The sequence below is a fragment of the Dendroctonus ponderosae genome, unplaced genomic scaffold (genome assembly GCF_020466585.1).
Source record: "Dendroctonus ponderosae isolate FM_Combo_2020 unplaced genomic scaffold, Dpon_F_20191213v2 Dpon_F_20191213_1, whole genome shotgun sequence".
Taxonomy (NCBI): domain Eukaryota; kingdom Metazoa; phylum Arthropoda; class Insecta; order Coleoptera; family Curculionidae; genus Dendroctonus; species Dendroctonus ponderosae.
In genome coordinates this window covers 62,306,008-62,323,234 of record NW_026017110.1, presented here as the reverse complement: position 1 = coordinate 62,323,234, position 17,227 = coordinate 62,306,008, and the positions used below count along the sequence as shown (strand labels likewise).

The 17,227-nt window shown below is 35.9% G+C and overlaps 1 protein-coding gene across 1 annotated transcript; it reads left to right on the top strand.

The window, feature by feature from the left end:
• The first annotated feature begins 4,317 nt into the window (after window positions 1-4,317).
• LOC109541144 lies at window positions 4,318-9,804 on the top strand. The gene is made up of 3 exons (XM_019909908.2): window positions 4,318-4,897; window positions 5,488-5,768; window positions 7,071-9,804. The coding sequence occupies exons 1-3, from the start codon at window positions 4,744-4,746 to the stop codon at window positions 7,212-7,214; spliced, it is 579 nt and encodes a 192-aa protein (XP_019765467.1). The 5' UTR covers window positions 4,318-4,743; the 3' UTR covers window positions 7,215-9,804.
• Window positions 9,805-17,227: the final 7,423 nt, after the last annotated feature.

The following is a 17,227-nucleotide window of genomic DNA, read 5'->3' as shown; positions in this document are numbered from 1 at the left end:
TGGGGTTAAGATGTGCTCTAACATGTTTGAACTAGTGGATTTTGAAGATGTGGTATTTGGGACTGAGATGATCGTAAGGTCCATATATGATTGTTTAAAAATTCATGTGGTTCCTGATGGCAAAACGGTAGTTGTTAGCCTTGAGACGATTAAATTAGATTAAATTTTCTTTTGTTGGAAGCACTTAACGCAAGTAAGCTTCAGATAACCCGAATAAATTTTCCGTTAATTTCATTGCAATATTGATAGCATATCTGATATTAATCCAAGGTGACACATTTCTTAACTGAATAAATAAATTGCGGGATCATGGCCAGTCGAGGTGCTGCAATTTTTGTCTATTTTCTGATCACCCCATCTCAATAATTCGGGTAATTTAATAAGGAACAATGTGGATAAGAAATGATTGCAATGGTGAAGCAATTCTAGCCAGTAGGAAAATTGCAGTGACCTTGTGCTAGATTTAGCGGTAAAAATTCAGCGTGTAATATACAGCTAAAGTCTGTACATTTGTATATGAGACAAAGAACTGCAATGCAGGAGTCAAATGAGAACTTTCAATCCAAGCATTGCGAACATTTGCGATTTTGACTTCTTTCATGTGTGAATTTACTTCATCTATGGAAGCTCGATTGCATAATGTTACCATCAGACCTCATTGTTATTGCGTTGGCTTTAAAAAATGGATTGAGTGAATAGTAAGTCTTTATTATTACCCAGCTTATTTATAGTATCTGAAAGTTTTACACTTTGTCTTATACCTCGCTTGAATACTAATGTTTTACGGGACCTTAAACCACAATGTTTGAATTCGTAATATTTCAGAGCAGGTAATTTCTTTGTTTATATGAGTCCTTCTGATCTATTGACGTGGGAAATATAATTATGGACTTTCTGCCACTTGGATGAACGATCAAGGCATGTTAGACGCGTATTTAGGAAAATTATGGATTTTTCAATATTACGCAATCTCATAATCTATCTGTATTCAATTGCAAGCACACAGATTTGTGTTTATAAACACAGATAAGGTGTTCGTTTCTTCAGCCATGTAATGTAAGTTCGTGATGGCCTTGACATTTGTGAACATCTGCACACTGGAAAAAATTTCGTTTCAAAATATGTGCCGTTGGCAAACGGCCTTGATTTTTTCGCGATGCAAGAATATGATGCAACTGATTTTGTTGATGGTTGACTTGAATCCGTCTTTCCGTATGCATGCATACGCGTCTAATGATGATTTTTCCTGAAAACTCGATCAACAGTCACAAACTGATACAGCAACAGAAAAATTGAGCCAATAAAATATTGTACACAAAACTATTGAAAAACGCCTTGTGGAGTGTGGATTCTCTAACTAAAACCTAAAAAGTCATCACTAACAATATGTCAACAATAGTAACGTTGCTCTTTAGTTCTTATGCAAATAGACATAAAGACAACAAGCGAGTTTTTTTAAATTTGAAAAGATCTTCCAAATAAGAACTAATCATTTGTTCCGAATGGTAAAAGCCGTTCAACACCAATAAAATACGTGATGTTTTCGCAACCTGTCCAAGTACCTAGATAATAATCATTCCACTTTTAGAGGACGAATTATCATTGCACATTCTAATCAAATGAGTCAGTTTTTTGTCAGACAATTGTCTGGTTTCCATGAAAAAGGATTATTTTCGCCAAGGAAAATTACGAACAACGTAAAATCGAACATCTGATCAGATTACGCCACAGAAAAAACCAACGCTGTCTCATATTTAGCCCCGATTGCATATTTTGCTTAATTGTGCGAACATCAAGACTATTCAGCTAACTACGCAATGTAAACAAAGTTTTATATGCATAGGTTTAGGTGAACATCACAGAGTTTGCATACTGTTTTATGTTGGTGCTGTTGAATGATTCGAACGCCAGGCGAGTTTCTGGGTCTGAGACGATATCGAGGGACCTAAGCAGGTCGAAACCTGTCCTAACTTTTGTGACTGTTCTACTCACTTTGCAGGTGTTACTTATTACTTTTCATCTCTTTCTTTACACTGACCGTTTCACTATTTTATTCTAGATTTTGCTTAATCTCTCTTTTAGCAACGATAGCGTTAGTCATGCCTAAGAGACAAAGGGTGACATCCTTTGTCTGCTTATTATGCAGGTTTATGCCTCTAGTAGAGTTCCTACTGGCAGGTACTTATTTCGTGATGACTTTTGTAGGCCCTTTGTTATTTAAATGATAAACAGTTATACCATTTTGATTTCCGAAAATTTGCCCTTATAGAAATTGATTTAGGAAAATGTTTGTTTGTGTGATAAGTGCGATAACGAAATTCAGCCCAGACTGCTTGTCACCTGATAAAGCACAATTTATCTATCATCACCTTACTTAATGAGTAAGAATAGAATGTGTATAAGACAATATGGGAAATACTAATAAGCGTACGTGCTCTTTGCAATGTATGCTTAATAACCTATGGAGTTTAGTGAGGGTTTAAGGCTTTAAGACCCAATTTTCTGGAGTGAAGAGAGAGCAAAGTTTGCGTCAGCAATTTGGTTTTCTGATGCAAATCGGTTCCGTATCACCTAGGTATATTAAAACGAATTCGCCACTGACATTCTATTACCTATGAACTATTAGAAACTAGAGTAAATCAGTCAGTGGCAAAATGTTGTAATCACTGCCTCGATCATCAGCAAACCAGAAGACAAAGCTGAGCTAATAAAGAGGTTGATGCTCGCCAAGAAGCTAATTGATCATCACCTGATATTCCCGAAAGGACCTATCAGTTTCACTTATCGTTTTTGTCCCAGATTTTTCAGTTCTTGATGAGTCGAACGTCTGTGACTCATCAAGATGTCATCAATGTTCGGCTTCAATTTTACTTATCTAACCATTTTAATTTCACCTTGCAGTGTTATTTTTCTGCTGAATATCAAGGACTGAGATGAACTCGGCACTCGCATACGTTTCAACTATTTGTCGAACTAGCAGGCAGGGCCAGACGCCGTGGTGCCAACGACTGATAGGTAAAGATCAGCGACATTTCCCAAAATCTGGGTTCATGTTTGTTGTATGTTATAACTTCCAACGAATTTATTAGCAAAATGTCTTTTGTTCTGGGATTATTAAGATTTACGTAAACCTGATAATATAACGGCAAGGAGCATTCACCTACAGTTAATGCACGATCACTGTTTTGTCATTAATTACTATAATTTCTGGGTGTTGAACGACAACCGTTTATACCAGAATTTTCGTTTTAATTTTAAATCTGGTATGCCACTGCAACCAAGTCAAACCGAACACCAAATACTTGTGTACACCTGGATGACTCATCTTCAGTGATTCAGAATTGGGAAGAGTAGTTTCGTAATAATTATGTGACCAATTTATTTTGTTTGTCTTGTATATTTACTTAGGTTCAGGTTCTTGCCTTAGTTGTCTACAGTTTTTCTCCAGCTGATTTTTTTATTTTGTTGAGAATGGAGTTTGCACGTCAATTTTTTCACATAAGCAAATTGTTATTAAACTATGTTGAGTTCAAATTAAGAACTAATGAAAATTTAGCAACTAGGTATATTATCAAAGAATTAATTAACTTAAAAAAATGTTGATCATCTTTTGAACAATTACCATTTGCTGGTTGCTTAATTAATATTTTTTTACTCAATATACGGGGTAACAAAACAATGTATTATCCATTCCCATTGATCTAGAATATAAGAAACGGCATGCAAAACCAAAAACAATAGTGTTTAAATTACAATATTTGTGGCAGTTGCGCTAATTCCGCAAACCTAAATCAGTTATTGACTATGTTGATTGGAAAGCTTTCATAAATCACATTTTTTTAATTTGCTAATTGCCAACGGAAAACAAAAAATAAAGCCCTTGGCGTCTAGAAATGTTAGATTTAATACTTTATTTTTTTTGCGTTTAATTTAAGTCGAAATCGACAACTAGGAATTTAACTTGTTGTCTTCAAATTCAAAATAGCCCATTTCTGTTGATTCACAACTATTGCATTAATAAGACTTTACCCCAATTAATATATTCCTATGTCCTTTTTCGGACACAGCACCACAAGCAAAATATCATTACTCTTCCTGATAATAATATTTTTTTAAACTTGCAGATGAACTGATTGTCGCTGATGTTCTAGTTTAAAAAATAAAGCACGAAACGCAGAAATCGTACACTTTAAGCATAATTTATTAAACAAAAAAAATGAATTTAATGTTATATTCAAAATTGGCAAAGGTGACTGTCAAGAGGTTATCGCCTAAGTCTAAAGCGCGGAAACAAGATACCCTAGTTCAGGTTTGCCACCCAAACCTAGTGAAATATCAGTCATAGCTGTGAACTAACAACAAAGGTTTAGTATTTCTAAATATATTTGGCCAATATTTTGCTGTGTTTTTGAAAGCCACGCCTCTAACGGCAGCCGATTGGTAGTCGGAGGAAAAACACGTTTCGCCCTTCAGCGCAGCAGTGTAGGGACGCAAATCGCTTGTGAGGCTTTGGCGGGGTGAAGCTAGGTAACCGTGAGAGTCGGAAATATAGCATTCGTGATAGCAGTGAAACACAGTTGCTTTATCTGCGCGCAGTGAGAAGCACACAGTTCAAACTTCGAACAGACTTCGTATCGTTCGGACGTGTTCTAAGCCGAGAAGTAGTCGCGTGCCATCGCGAGTTTAGAACTTAGTGTTCTGTGTTCGAAACTAGTATTTTTTTTTGTGATTAAGTTCGCCGATATGGCAGTGCCGTTCAACATCCCTGAAGATCAAAGCGAGGTGGAAGTTCTTCTCATCCAGCTTCAGACGATTCTAAATAAGCTTCAGGCGACTGTGCGCCAAAATCATCAGTTAGCACAACAACCAACAGCATCTATTCCTAGCGGTAGTCGAGGTAAGACAGATTTTTTGCAAAAATTTTATTTTTTCCCGTTTTTCAAAAACGCGCCAAAAATACATCGAATTGAGTAATGCATCGCCTAAACAAGTCAAATCTGTGTGTAATGCAACATGTTTTGCACGAGCTTCAAGGCCAGGAATTCATTGACACTAAGCGCGAGACCTGGCCAGAATTAACCGCAACACTTAACATTTTGCGCGGGGCGGACTTATCCCGTCCTCAAGGCCAATAACTTATTTTTTTGGAAACTTACAAAAAGTTCGTGTTTTCACCACTTCAACAGACACTTTGTCGTTTTAACATATTGCGAAATTAAGCGTAATTCCGTGAGGTCAACGATCGCGTCAACGACGTTGATCCCAAACATGTTCACGCTTGTTTACTACCAATTTGAAAATTTCTCATATAAATTTTTTTTCTGATGGGGTTTTTGAGCACAATCATTTTTCCCGCCAAAATTCATATAATCTCCGCAAGATCGCCATTATACTATCCAATAGAAAATGCGTAGTTTGTTGCCAGAAACAAGCTTGGATAATTTGAGTGAATTTTTTGCAACAAGCTCAAGGGAATTTTTTTTTCAGTACGCTATTCGCCAGACGATAGAGTTAGGAGTCGCGAAGTCTTGCAGTCTGTTGAACGCATTACTCCTGTACCTCAAAATGTACTCCCTGATCTTCTGTCCAATTTGTCCTGGCTGGCCGACTCTTCTAATGAAGCTTCAAGCTCTTCGTCACCTTTAACTGCCATGTCCGCACGATCTCGGCGAAGAAGAACCGCTTCTGAATCTTCTAATCCCGATGAAACTAAGATCTCCGTCACTGCCATTGTTACAACCGACTTTTGTGCTCAAGATTGGAACGAGGTAAGTTCGCTTGTTGTGTGCCTCTATGTTGCTTATTATAGATTTTGTTTTGGGTAAAATAGTATTAGCACCCGAATGTTTGCCTGGCCTCGTCAATCGTTGGCTTCTGAGAGCATACTTTCCTGAGACTCAGAAACCGCATTGATGCGCTTGATATATTATTTGTGGCCTGTAACTTAGCTTTTTTTGCACCAAATTCGACATTTATTTTCCACTGCTTCATACAGCTAAATCAAAACATAATCGTGGGATTTACTATCTTTTGCTTTAGTGAGTCGTAAAAACGTACGCCAAGAATTATTATATTATCGCACATGTAGGCGTTTATCGCACAACTGTAAAGAATTAATATCCCACTTTCAGGCCTACGTGAAACCGAATAATTTTATCTCAACTTATTGGACATGGCGGTTTTGTAATGTTGAATAAGTCAATTTGTGTATGTTTTGACCCGTTGGATGCACCCTGTATGATCATTACAAACCCCGTAAATTTTCGAATAAACACATGGCCATCATACTCCAATAAATTGCGAAGGCTTGATATATAAAATTTGCATGAACTATTTAAAATATTTCTGATCGGCAATGTTGGGAAAACGATTAAGCCTGAAATTGCACTAAACTATTTCTAAAATTAAAATATATGAAATCACGCCGCCCGCAGTGCTTAAATCAAATTAGCCAGGCGATTTTCCGCTGTAAACATGTGTAATTAAACCGTTTTAAATGCGAGAGCAAAAAAGAGACGAATCAAAAAGCAGTTAGATAACATCATATTTGCCAAACAAAGAAAACTGTGAACGTGTAATGTAAGCATTGGAATAAATATAATTACATTATAATTATCTGTAAAACGGTAGCCAAGGTCAAAAATGCATATAGCCGAGCTATTGTCTTTTCCCATAACAAATAAACGACGTAGTAGAATAAGAAGTAAATATCATTGGTTTTGCAATCATTTATCGCGAGAAGAATATTCCGAAGACCATTATCGTATGTAGTGATTAGGTAACCAGAATAAAATGCGACATTTCCTTGTGTGCTTATAAATAAATTGTACGTACTTTCCTGACTGTGTTTCAATTCCAAATTAAAATCAAATCCTGGGTTCTTCAGTCATTTATTGTCTATTTATCAATTAAAAAAACGTTTCGGTGTTTTCCACCATCATCAGTTTCAATGTGTAGCGTTGTTGCTACTTTACGCCTTGGCATGTATTTGGAGTATTGATTAGACTTATAAATAAAGTTATCAGTTTTTTTCAAACGTTCATAAATTAATTGAATAACTGTATTTGCAGAAAAACTGCGTGGACAGTGGGACTTCAAATGTAATACCAGCAGATGGATTGTTTTCCAAATTAATACCTGGACCTGTCTCGTCCTGCTCGCTGATGACAGCAATGATTTGTTTCGTGGGCTGGCATATATTTCGAGCTCGGTAAGCCTCAATGAAACATTTGAGGCTCCGTGCACAATTTCACCCAAAGTTAAAGTGATTGAAAAGGTAGTTAAGAATTTTTGCATCAATATATATTATGTTTTTGCTTTTATGTTGTTTTCCATATTATTCTTTCGGTATGTTCTAATTTCCATTTATATAGTATTCTCTACATAAATATACTGAGTGTTAGGTTAACGTTAGGAACTTATATTAAATAAATATTTTCCAAGCAAATAAGAAAATCTTGTGATTAGGTGTGGTATAGGCTAGCCGCACCCGTTGTTATATAATGTGTAAAATTCAGATTTTATATTTCTTGGAATATGTTTCAGGATTAATTATGATGTTATACGCAGGTCATTTGTCAATTTAGGGCAGTCTGTAAAAGTAAATAATCGCATTCATATTTCGCCGCAGTTCCAAAAAAACATCGATTGTCAATTAACTTTCAAAAAACGTCAAAAATAGTGTTTCCATGATTACAGATTGCCTTAACGGAAATACTGTGTTGGTGTTCCAAAGAAAGAAAAATAAATCAAAGTTTCTGATCTCATTCAGTTAGGCCTCAGCCAAAGACGGCAGGTCTGCACTCAGGAATTTTTATATTTGTACTTAGGTGAAATTTTCAGTTGTGCTTTTCGCTCAGCTTCATAAAACGAGAATTTGTTGATTTAACTCCTATGGAGCCATTGTAAAAATATTCGGATTAGTCTAACCTGTCTACAAAAATGGAAATTGTACCTTTCGAAACTTAAGTGATAAAAAAGCCCGCGAACTAAACCCGTAAATGTTGTAAACAATCCGAATTATTTTCAGTATGTAAATACATTGTATGATTCTCATTCTGTCGACGTAATGTAATTATTTGTATATAAAGTGGAAAAATTGTCAAAAGTTAGATTCATCAGAGCCAAAGAAAGCCTTTGCAGTGCCAAAAGGGCCAATTTCACTTAATCTTGTCTTGCTGGGTAAAATAATGTTCTTGAACATGATTTAAAGAACAGGTATTTTATCCAATAGTATTTTGGAATACAATAACTAGTTATTACTGGAATAACCGCTTTTTCTGCCAATGAGTCTGACTGTCGATTTGTGTATAAAATGGAGCAGCAAAGGTACATTTTACTTTGCTGTCCTTAAAAGGTTTTCAAATGATCTCCGTAGTTAGAATAGAGGTGCGGCCAGGGAGCTGGAAATTAACAGCTCGCACCTACAGGGCAATTTAAAAACTTCAGTCACTATTCATATAAATTCTATGCTCAGTCAGTCAGTTTTACTGTATTTTCATCACAATGTCATAAATAATATTAACCTGCTAACGAATGTCTCAATTTTCGCACATTTTTAAATTGCCCTGTTTGATTGTACATATTGAGGTTGAGTCTGCATAAAATTTAAGGGTTACAGAAAGGCTTGGCCTCAACCATGCATGTTATATAGCTTTCTACTTTTTTACTACTTAAGGAATAACATAAGTATATGAAATGCCAATATTTTTAACATAAAGCAATGATATGTATTTTAAGTTTAATTCTAAGTTTTGAATGTGGCTTTTTGTATAAAGCTACCGCTAGAATTAGCTCTTCAAAGCACCTCTGTGATTACGCCTCATCGGCATTATAAATGTAAAAGAGACTTCCCGAGTAATTGGGACTTTTACATATACTCCTGTTTTCATTGATCTCTGAAGTATTTTGACACATTATTTGGTAGGATTTACGTCCCTAGTCAGTAGTTTGGGGGGCAAAATCACTGAAAAATCTCTCGAAACTATGAGTAACAAAAAACAACTTGTTTCATCGCAACAATCATTCAACGAAAAACCAATGATTTTGCCCTAAATAGTCGTTGTTTTTCTATATCCATGGCTAGGTTCTTATTATTTCTGTATATCTAAGTTTAAAATAGAAGTGTGTTATTTGTTTATCGATTTTATCATCATTTTATGTATAGATGTACGTTGCCAATTGCCATATGAATTCATTGCTACTATAAAATAATATAGATACAATACTTTATAAAAACTTTTGTTTGCTTCACAACGCCCATAAACAACTGATTTTCGAGATTGGTACAAAAATTGTGTGTTTTTGGTCCAATTGCATTACCATAAAATATTTTACCAGCAAGTGTTAATGGGTTGTTTATATACCGCTTCTTAATCAGAACTATCCTTTAAAACTGTTATCAAATACTGTATCTCAATCTGAAAAGTTTTAAGGGTAGCGCTGAATATCATTACCTGACTTGGACCAACAATGACCATTTGGGCCTGTGATACTAATAGTCCAAATCGGTTGCTTCTAATTTTCTGAGTTGAAAATAGCTTACCTATATTATTTCAGATATAATAAATGTCAATGTTTTATATATATTCAATACATATATATATTTACTATATTACTATATTTTTGTGATGTATGGAGAGAAAACTGTTTAGGTTTATTTCAGTTTTCTTAGCTGCGCATGTGTTGTAAGATTTTTGTGGGCTTTGTAGCCGTAAACACAGATCTCGACCTACGTCTTTCACAGTATAACTTTTTCACTTTTATATAGTTGAGTTGAAATATATGTAAACATGCCGAAAGATACCTGCGTCGTTTTATTACCATCTCCATTCTAATTGGAGAAGGTCACTTTCTTCGAGTACCAATAAAAATAACTGTGCACTGTTGTATGAGACGAAACTAAGTTATTGTCTAATAAAACATAATCAACAATGTGCTCAGTTTTGAAACGAAGTTTCTATGAAATTTTACAATCCCCAGAGCGGCCGACAATGATCATCAAAAAAACCTATAAGGTATTGTTGCAAACCCCAACCTTTGTATGAAGACGAAACAAATCCCAGGATCTATCAGTTATCCGAATTCTTTATTTTTATTTTTATTATTATTATTTATTTTATTTCTTAATTTTTTTTTAGAAACTAAGAAACTAACTCTGCTTTTTAAGCTAGCTCATTCTAGGTAACTAAGCTCAGTCGATTCCTTTCGACCTAACAAGGTCACAAATATGCATTTATAAAGTGTTTGGGTCAATAATAAGGAAAAAATCGTAGACTAAAGATCGTGAATGTCAAAAAACTCTTAAATTGTGCCGAAAATTTCTATTATTTCGGATCTGAAACTTCTAGCATGTTTTTCAATGAGTTCGATGCATTCTTCGCGTCCGTGAGCTGAAAATTATGTAAAATTTAAGACATTTTGAGAAAATCTTCATTTTTTCAAAAAATCGACCCCCACCCTTGAAAATTTTCGATCAAAAATCAAAATTTTACATGCGTGTTTTTGGAGCTTAATCGATTCCTTTTGACTTAAGAGGGTCAGAAATATGCATTTATAAAGTGTTTGGGTCAATAATAAGGAAGAAATCGTCGGCTAAAAATCGTGTGCGCTCAGAAAACTCTTATGTGCCGAAAATTTCTATTATTTGGGACCTGAAACGTCTAGCATGTTTTTCAATTAGTTCGATGCATTCTTCGCATCCGTGCGCGGAAAATGATGTAAAATTTAAGGCATTTTGGGAAAATTGTAATTTTTTTGCGGCATGGCAAAGAGCCAAGTCACCCCTCAGAACCTTTGATGCCGAATCCGATTACGTTACTACTGGTACTCGCTCAGATTAACTACATCAAATAATTAATTGTGACCGGAACTGTGAACTGCGCTTTGCAGTAAACAAGCACGACCACATCGCATTTCTCTTTACATTCTTATTCTGTCAGTTTCGTTGCCATGTTTTTACATTCACATTTATAATATACAATATAACATGATAATTGTAACATTTACAGATGGCGGATTTATAACAAGCCGTGTATGGTACACTATTGTCTACCAATTTCTATACCTGGGCGAAAAGCTTTTCGTTTAGTTCTTTTCGACTGCAATACAATTTTGTAAATGCACATAAATAACTAGCCCCCCAAGGAGACGAAAAAAAGGTATAAGACTATCCCCCACTAAGCTGATTTAAAGTTATTGGTCACGTCAACATATTATTGGTTTGTGGGTATTAGGGCAAAATAGCTGGAGTTTCTTTCAATTTAAAGTTGAAACGAAGGGTGAGGGCTTGAAATCAGGTGTAGGCTTTCCGATAGGTCTTTGTATCGAAGATAAACTCAACTTTGTTAGGCTTGAGCTGGAAAGAGAATTGTTTTGAGAAGTGTTTTAAATGTAGCTAATTTTCAATCAAAATTACGCAGCTTGACTGAAGTTATTAAAATGAACCAGTTAAGAAACCCGCTCCGCTCTGGCAGAAATGCAATGAGACACTGTATGTTAATAAAATAATAAAGTTTTCAGCAATTGGCCTTTATTGAGATAACGCAGCCCACATATTAAATCACTTTATAAGTATTAGTAAAATAGAGACGGTTAAATTATACTGGCAATAACATCTTCATTTCTACTAATTGAACATCTTTTATGGCATGACCCAAATCAAAATTATTTTTTACGACTCGACTTTGATTGACAAAATTATTTCGTATCTTAGTTCGCTTTAAATCGCTCTTACACACAAGTGGATGTGCAGACCAACGAATGAACATCTGCTTAGAATAAAAAATGTAATACCTTCTCAACATGTTTCTTTTCATGGCACCAAATTAACTTTGCGATGACAGATATCACGTACTTCATTACGGTTTCACATCTACAACATTAAATTATGGATCTCAAAAGATTCCCACCTTTTAATGTAGTCACGTGCTAGTAACTGCTGGTAAATTAAAAGAGGGTGGTTTTACTAGGCAATCTGTCAACCAGACCTGCGGAAAGGCTCTGTTTCTTCTCAAAACAAAATAATTTTAAATAAAGTAAACACGTCCCGAACCACATGATGCAGGTCTAGTGGCACGAGTTCACATATAACAAGTTTTTTAATGGTTATTCTTTCTATTTAATTTTCTTTTCAGCTGTGAAACAGAGCAATAATCCCATATATTTATTTCCCCATTAGATCTCGATTGAAGTTATATGTTTCCACCTGAATTTAGATTGCAACAAAAAGCGCGCTTGGAGGGTATGGTTGGTTTAATTAAAAATTGTTCTAATCCAGAAAAAGCTCGTTTCTCATAAAATCCTTTATAGTCTTTTGAAAGTTCTTTGTTCTCTGACTGAGGACGCAACACATTGGTGCTTGGACAAGCAGCGTAATTTTCTGCTCGATTATAACAGCAAGAAAAATATTATTTCATGAGAGTTGCGGGAAATACCAATTTCCAAATGGCCTTATCCTGAAATGAAGTGCTGCGAACATCGCTAATAAAGTAAACTTTATTACTATTGACGTCAACTTTTTAATTCCCACGCTTTCACAGGGTAGGGATTCGGGTTTTTACATTAAGACATCTTATTCAGCTAATTGGAAAATATAATAAAGCCTATAAACAACTTCTTTTGCTAGAATGAATTACTGTTACTTGCCGATAAAGTATATGCATCGGAATGATGATGTCCTTGGTAGGCCTTATATGACTTCAAAGATGTTTTACAATTACAACTTTGAATGGCTTTTAGAATGTCGGTCTACTGTTATTTATCATAAAAGGAGTCGTTGATGAAGATAATTGGCATACTTTGGAAAGAATTGCAAGTTGATTTAATTTTTCAGATTAAAATCTTCCTGCTGCCGCCAACTTGCAAGCCAACACTTTGCAATGACAAAGCACTACTACGTCAAGACTCACATAATTGTCTTTTTAGTTATCCAACAGCCCTCCGCTATTATGCGAATGTCTCTGACACGTGTTAGGGGCAGCGTTTGCGTGAACAATCATTTTATTCCAACTTACTCATCTCCTAATCTTTTTATTTTCTTTTCCGATTTCCTCTGATGGTCACTGCTTCTGGTTAGGGTGCCTAGAGAGGTGAATTCATTTTCTTTATGGAATTCTCATGTTCTGCCAAACACATTTTTCCAATTGTTCTCCAAGAGCCATTCAATGGGATTGCTTTACTGGAACATGTTGTCTTTCACCCTTAATCCTTTTGCTTCAAAGCGTTCGCTTGTACAGGGTGGTTATTATATTTGTTTCTGTATCCATAAAAATTTTGCTATTTTCACTATTTTTAGGACTGGACTGTATTGCTAAAAGTCTCGATATCTTATGACCGTGCAAAGGCATTCATACAGCCATCAAAACTGACGGTTTCAGAAAGGTCTATTTAAGTCTACCTATAAGGTTTGGAAGCTATGCATTTTCTGGTCAGAACATGAGTAGGAACATCTGGCTTTTTCACGATCGACCCGTTCCACCCAAATAAAAGCAGTATTGACTCTAAATGCGAAGAGAAGCCCAATAAATAAACCCCATTAGCTTCGGTTACCTTTCAATACGTGATTTGGGGAATTGTTGGTTCTTAAACAAGATTAACCTGGACTGAAATCTATTAAAGCTAGACGAAGCAAATCATCGCTTTCAATATAATCGCGAACCGAGGCAAGTTCATTTATCAGCATTCAGATTATTTTAATTTCGATTAATGACTTTTCGAATGACCATTAGTTAACCCTTTAACCCTCCATTGGATCAATGCAGGCTCGGAGTCAGATTTTTTTCTAGTCCATCCTGAAGAGCAAACTTTTGATAAATCTAGACTTTGAAATGGCTCTTGAACATTCGCAATGTCCGTGTATTGCTAATTTCACGCCACGAAATTAACTAGCTTCTTGTTGTTCATCTGGCAAATTTTCAAATCAATTATTTCAAGTGCTTGGTAGAAAATGTTACGAAAAATTAAAAAGTAATTTAAAATGAAAATCAGTCCCTGATTTGTGATGCTGCATCGGTTAACAAGACCTATAATTTGAATCATGATGTTGACACAAAGCCCCGAAGTAATCCGTCACAGCAGTCCAAGCGACCGTAACTTTTTTAAAACTTAACAAAGGGAGTATCAGCACATTAGGGGGAGGAAGCGAGCTCACAAAGTGTGATAATGTTTTAGAATTGACACCAGTTTCGATTTCATTTATATTATGCGGATCGCAGATCTCATCTGATCCCCGCTAATCCAATGAGAAAATTAATTCCATATTGGTTGGCATTGTGTTTTTTTATTATCTGTCGCCATCCCTCCAACATTGACACTGTGTTTAACATCAATTTCGATTTTAGGAAAATTGTGCCATTCAATATCCGTTTTAACATAGCAATATTGCTATTAGGTGATGCCAACAACAGCAATGTGAGGCAAAAGTTTGCCACTAACCCGCTAATTCGAGTTGTGAAAGAAGTATTGTATTCAAATCCCCAAAAACTGAGCATCTTAAAATCCAGTCGTTAAAATTTCACGGTACTCGAAAAAGCTTGTACCCGAAGGCTCTTGATATGATAATGTAATTTTCAATTTCAATTCCACTACGTAATTATTGTCTTTTTTGTCAGGAAATTGATGGCACAATGGGGCAAGCGGGGGCGTAATATTACGTTCCGCAAAGGCCCCAGAAAGTTGACAGCCGACAAGAGTCCCCTTCACGTCACCGACAAATTCCACTTGGAATAAATTTAGCCATCGAATTGTTATTTTCCTGTCAGCCAGTCCATTGCTCGAATCATTCTTCAAATTGCTTCAATTAGGCAGGAAAATGCTGCAAAATATACTAACAAACCGGGCAATTGACTACTGACTTTCAGGACGAGGCTCAATTGAGGCACAAACTTATCTGTAGGCCGGACGACGACAACCCATTTTTGCTATTAGTGCAGTAAATGACTAGACAGAAAAACGTGTTCTAGTAAAATTTCTTTCTTCTAAACTTTCTGGTGATGATTTGAAGCGAAGACTCAAAAAGCGATTACAATAAGTTCAGTTCTTTGTGGCGAAAGACGAATGAAAGACAAACAGCGCCACGCGTTGATTGTGTCAAATATCAAACGCCCTTCATTTCGGTAGTCCTAAACAAATGGAGTCCGCAAGTCACGTGCGTCTTGCAAAGATCATTATTTTGTGAGAATCAAAATGATTCGATTGAAAGAGATTTTCGGGTGCAAATTATACTATAAACCGAAGGCTGCATCATGGAATTAAAGAACATGATATGGATGACAGCATAGGAAGAATGATTCATTAAACACGCGTTTGTATTGACAATGCATTTGGTGGGCAAGGATTAGCAAAAGTTATTTTGCTCGTTGCTTTTTGAGCTGTAATAATGAACAGTCTATCGGGAAATGTTAGATCAGATGCGGTTTTGAGGCATAAGCATACGGAAGTAAGAGACGTATTTTGAAAAATCGGGTCAAAATGAGAACACACTGTAATTACCAAACACGGTAGTTACAAGTAATCGTCAAAGATTTACAGATGGACTATAAAATTACAGTGTTTAAACGTGAATTCGTATAAGCCTTCTGTACAGCGTTGATTCATTTTGACGATTATCTTGCTTGCGCAATAACAAGAAGCCGGAGTGGCCATTATCAAGGAAACTGGTTACTGTTTTCCAGCAAGTGTGTCATATTTTTTCCGCATCGAGGTTACTTCAACACGCAATCCACTGTATATCGCAAACCTATAATTGGAACGCAGATTTTTTGGTTTTTTAGTCGTCATTAGATTTAAAAGTACCTGTGATAATACGGCAGACTTACCGTAATATTTTCCGATTTCATGGTGTTTCGATCGATTCTTGCTCTAATTTTATTGTTTACTTCCTCGTTCACCTGAACCGCGCAAAATAATTACAGTTCGAACCTAATTGTTTGTGATTGCGGAATTCTGCGAACAGCACTATTGAGTTAAACATAGCAGCCATCATCAGCTCTGCCTTCTACAATGCATCTATTAACTACGCATCCTTGAGCTGATGAATGCATGCCATTCGACCTTCTACATCGCTTAGCCTATTTATTCTTAATTACGATATTCTTTATTCTTACTAATTAATAGGACTGAATGCAATGCCCTAAATTGCGCAGTACATGATGGAATACTGCGAGTAATCACGGTATTACTGACCTACATTACACCCCTCGCTCTTGAGTCTTTATAAAGGAATATGTGCGTTTTATGTTCAAAGCCTGAAGGGGAATTTTTTCCTCTCCTCTCAAGTATAGCAGCGCATCTTTTGTTTTACTCAAATAAGGGCTCATGAAAAATGAAATATCAAACCCCTATATGCTCAATACCCGTCATTACATGCGAATATAATAATTGTAATAATATCATGTTCTAGTTTTAGATGTCCATTTTTTTGCTTGCTGTATAGTAACGCCAGAGGAACAGAAACTGCCAAATATAACGAACATTGCAACTTCCAAGGCGTCCACATCAAAAACCGTGGAATAAATGGCAATTATACCTCAAATGACCTGTCACTTTGAGGGTTCGCTATTGTCTAAAGGGGCGGTTTTCTTTCTCGCCCTTGTGCCTATAATTTTTGGCGTCTATAGTCTATAATTACGATGCGTGGGGTTTGAGAGTGAGCACGATTGGAAGTTAAGGGTTTCAAATTTCGTCTCGAGCTCCTAAGTGAAATATAGCGGTGTCTGCAACTACTTAGGTGAATCATAAATACCTTTGGTTCGGTGCAAATGTGCACGTGTGGATTGTTTTTGTTTAACCGTGAGAACCATGAATCTTTAAGACCATGTCATAATCTAACCGTTAAGTGTTTAAATTCTTATCGGATGTTTGTCACATGAACTGATACCTAGAATTGCTTTCCAAGGGAATTGCGCTTTTTCAAATACTTTTCTCACGTCATTTAGAACAAATACAGTCAATTATAAAATGAGTTAACATATAGCAGGGCCGGATCCAGCTTTAAAGTCAGGGGTGGGGGGGGGTTATGTAGAAAAAATACAGTCTTCTGTTATCTATGAAATTAGAAAAGTGATCGTCGTTTTGTGCAAGGGTGGCGCGAGATTATTGCAAAATTTCATGTTTTCCSTCCCGTTTTGCATGTTTCTCGGAAGCAAAATGAGCAAGAACGCTCATTTTTATATCATTACAGAGATAACTAAATGGCCTTTATTCGAAGTTTCTCAAGAACCATTCGAGC

Bases quoted from the DNA above. Each gene is read 5' to 3' on its own strand.
- LOC109541144 (XM_019909908.2), top strand. From the start codon at position 4,744: ATGGCAGTGCCGTTCAACATCCCTGAAGATCAAAGCGAGGTGGAAGTT. The intron at 4,898-5,487 runs GTAAGACAGATT...TTTTTTTTTCAG, and splicing joins TATTCCTAGCGGTAGTCGAG to TACGCTATTCGCCAGACGAT. The intron at 5,769-7,070 runs GTAAGTTCGCTT...CTGTATTTGCAG, and splicing joins GTGCTCAAGATTGGAACGAG to AAAAACTGCGTGGACAGTGG.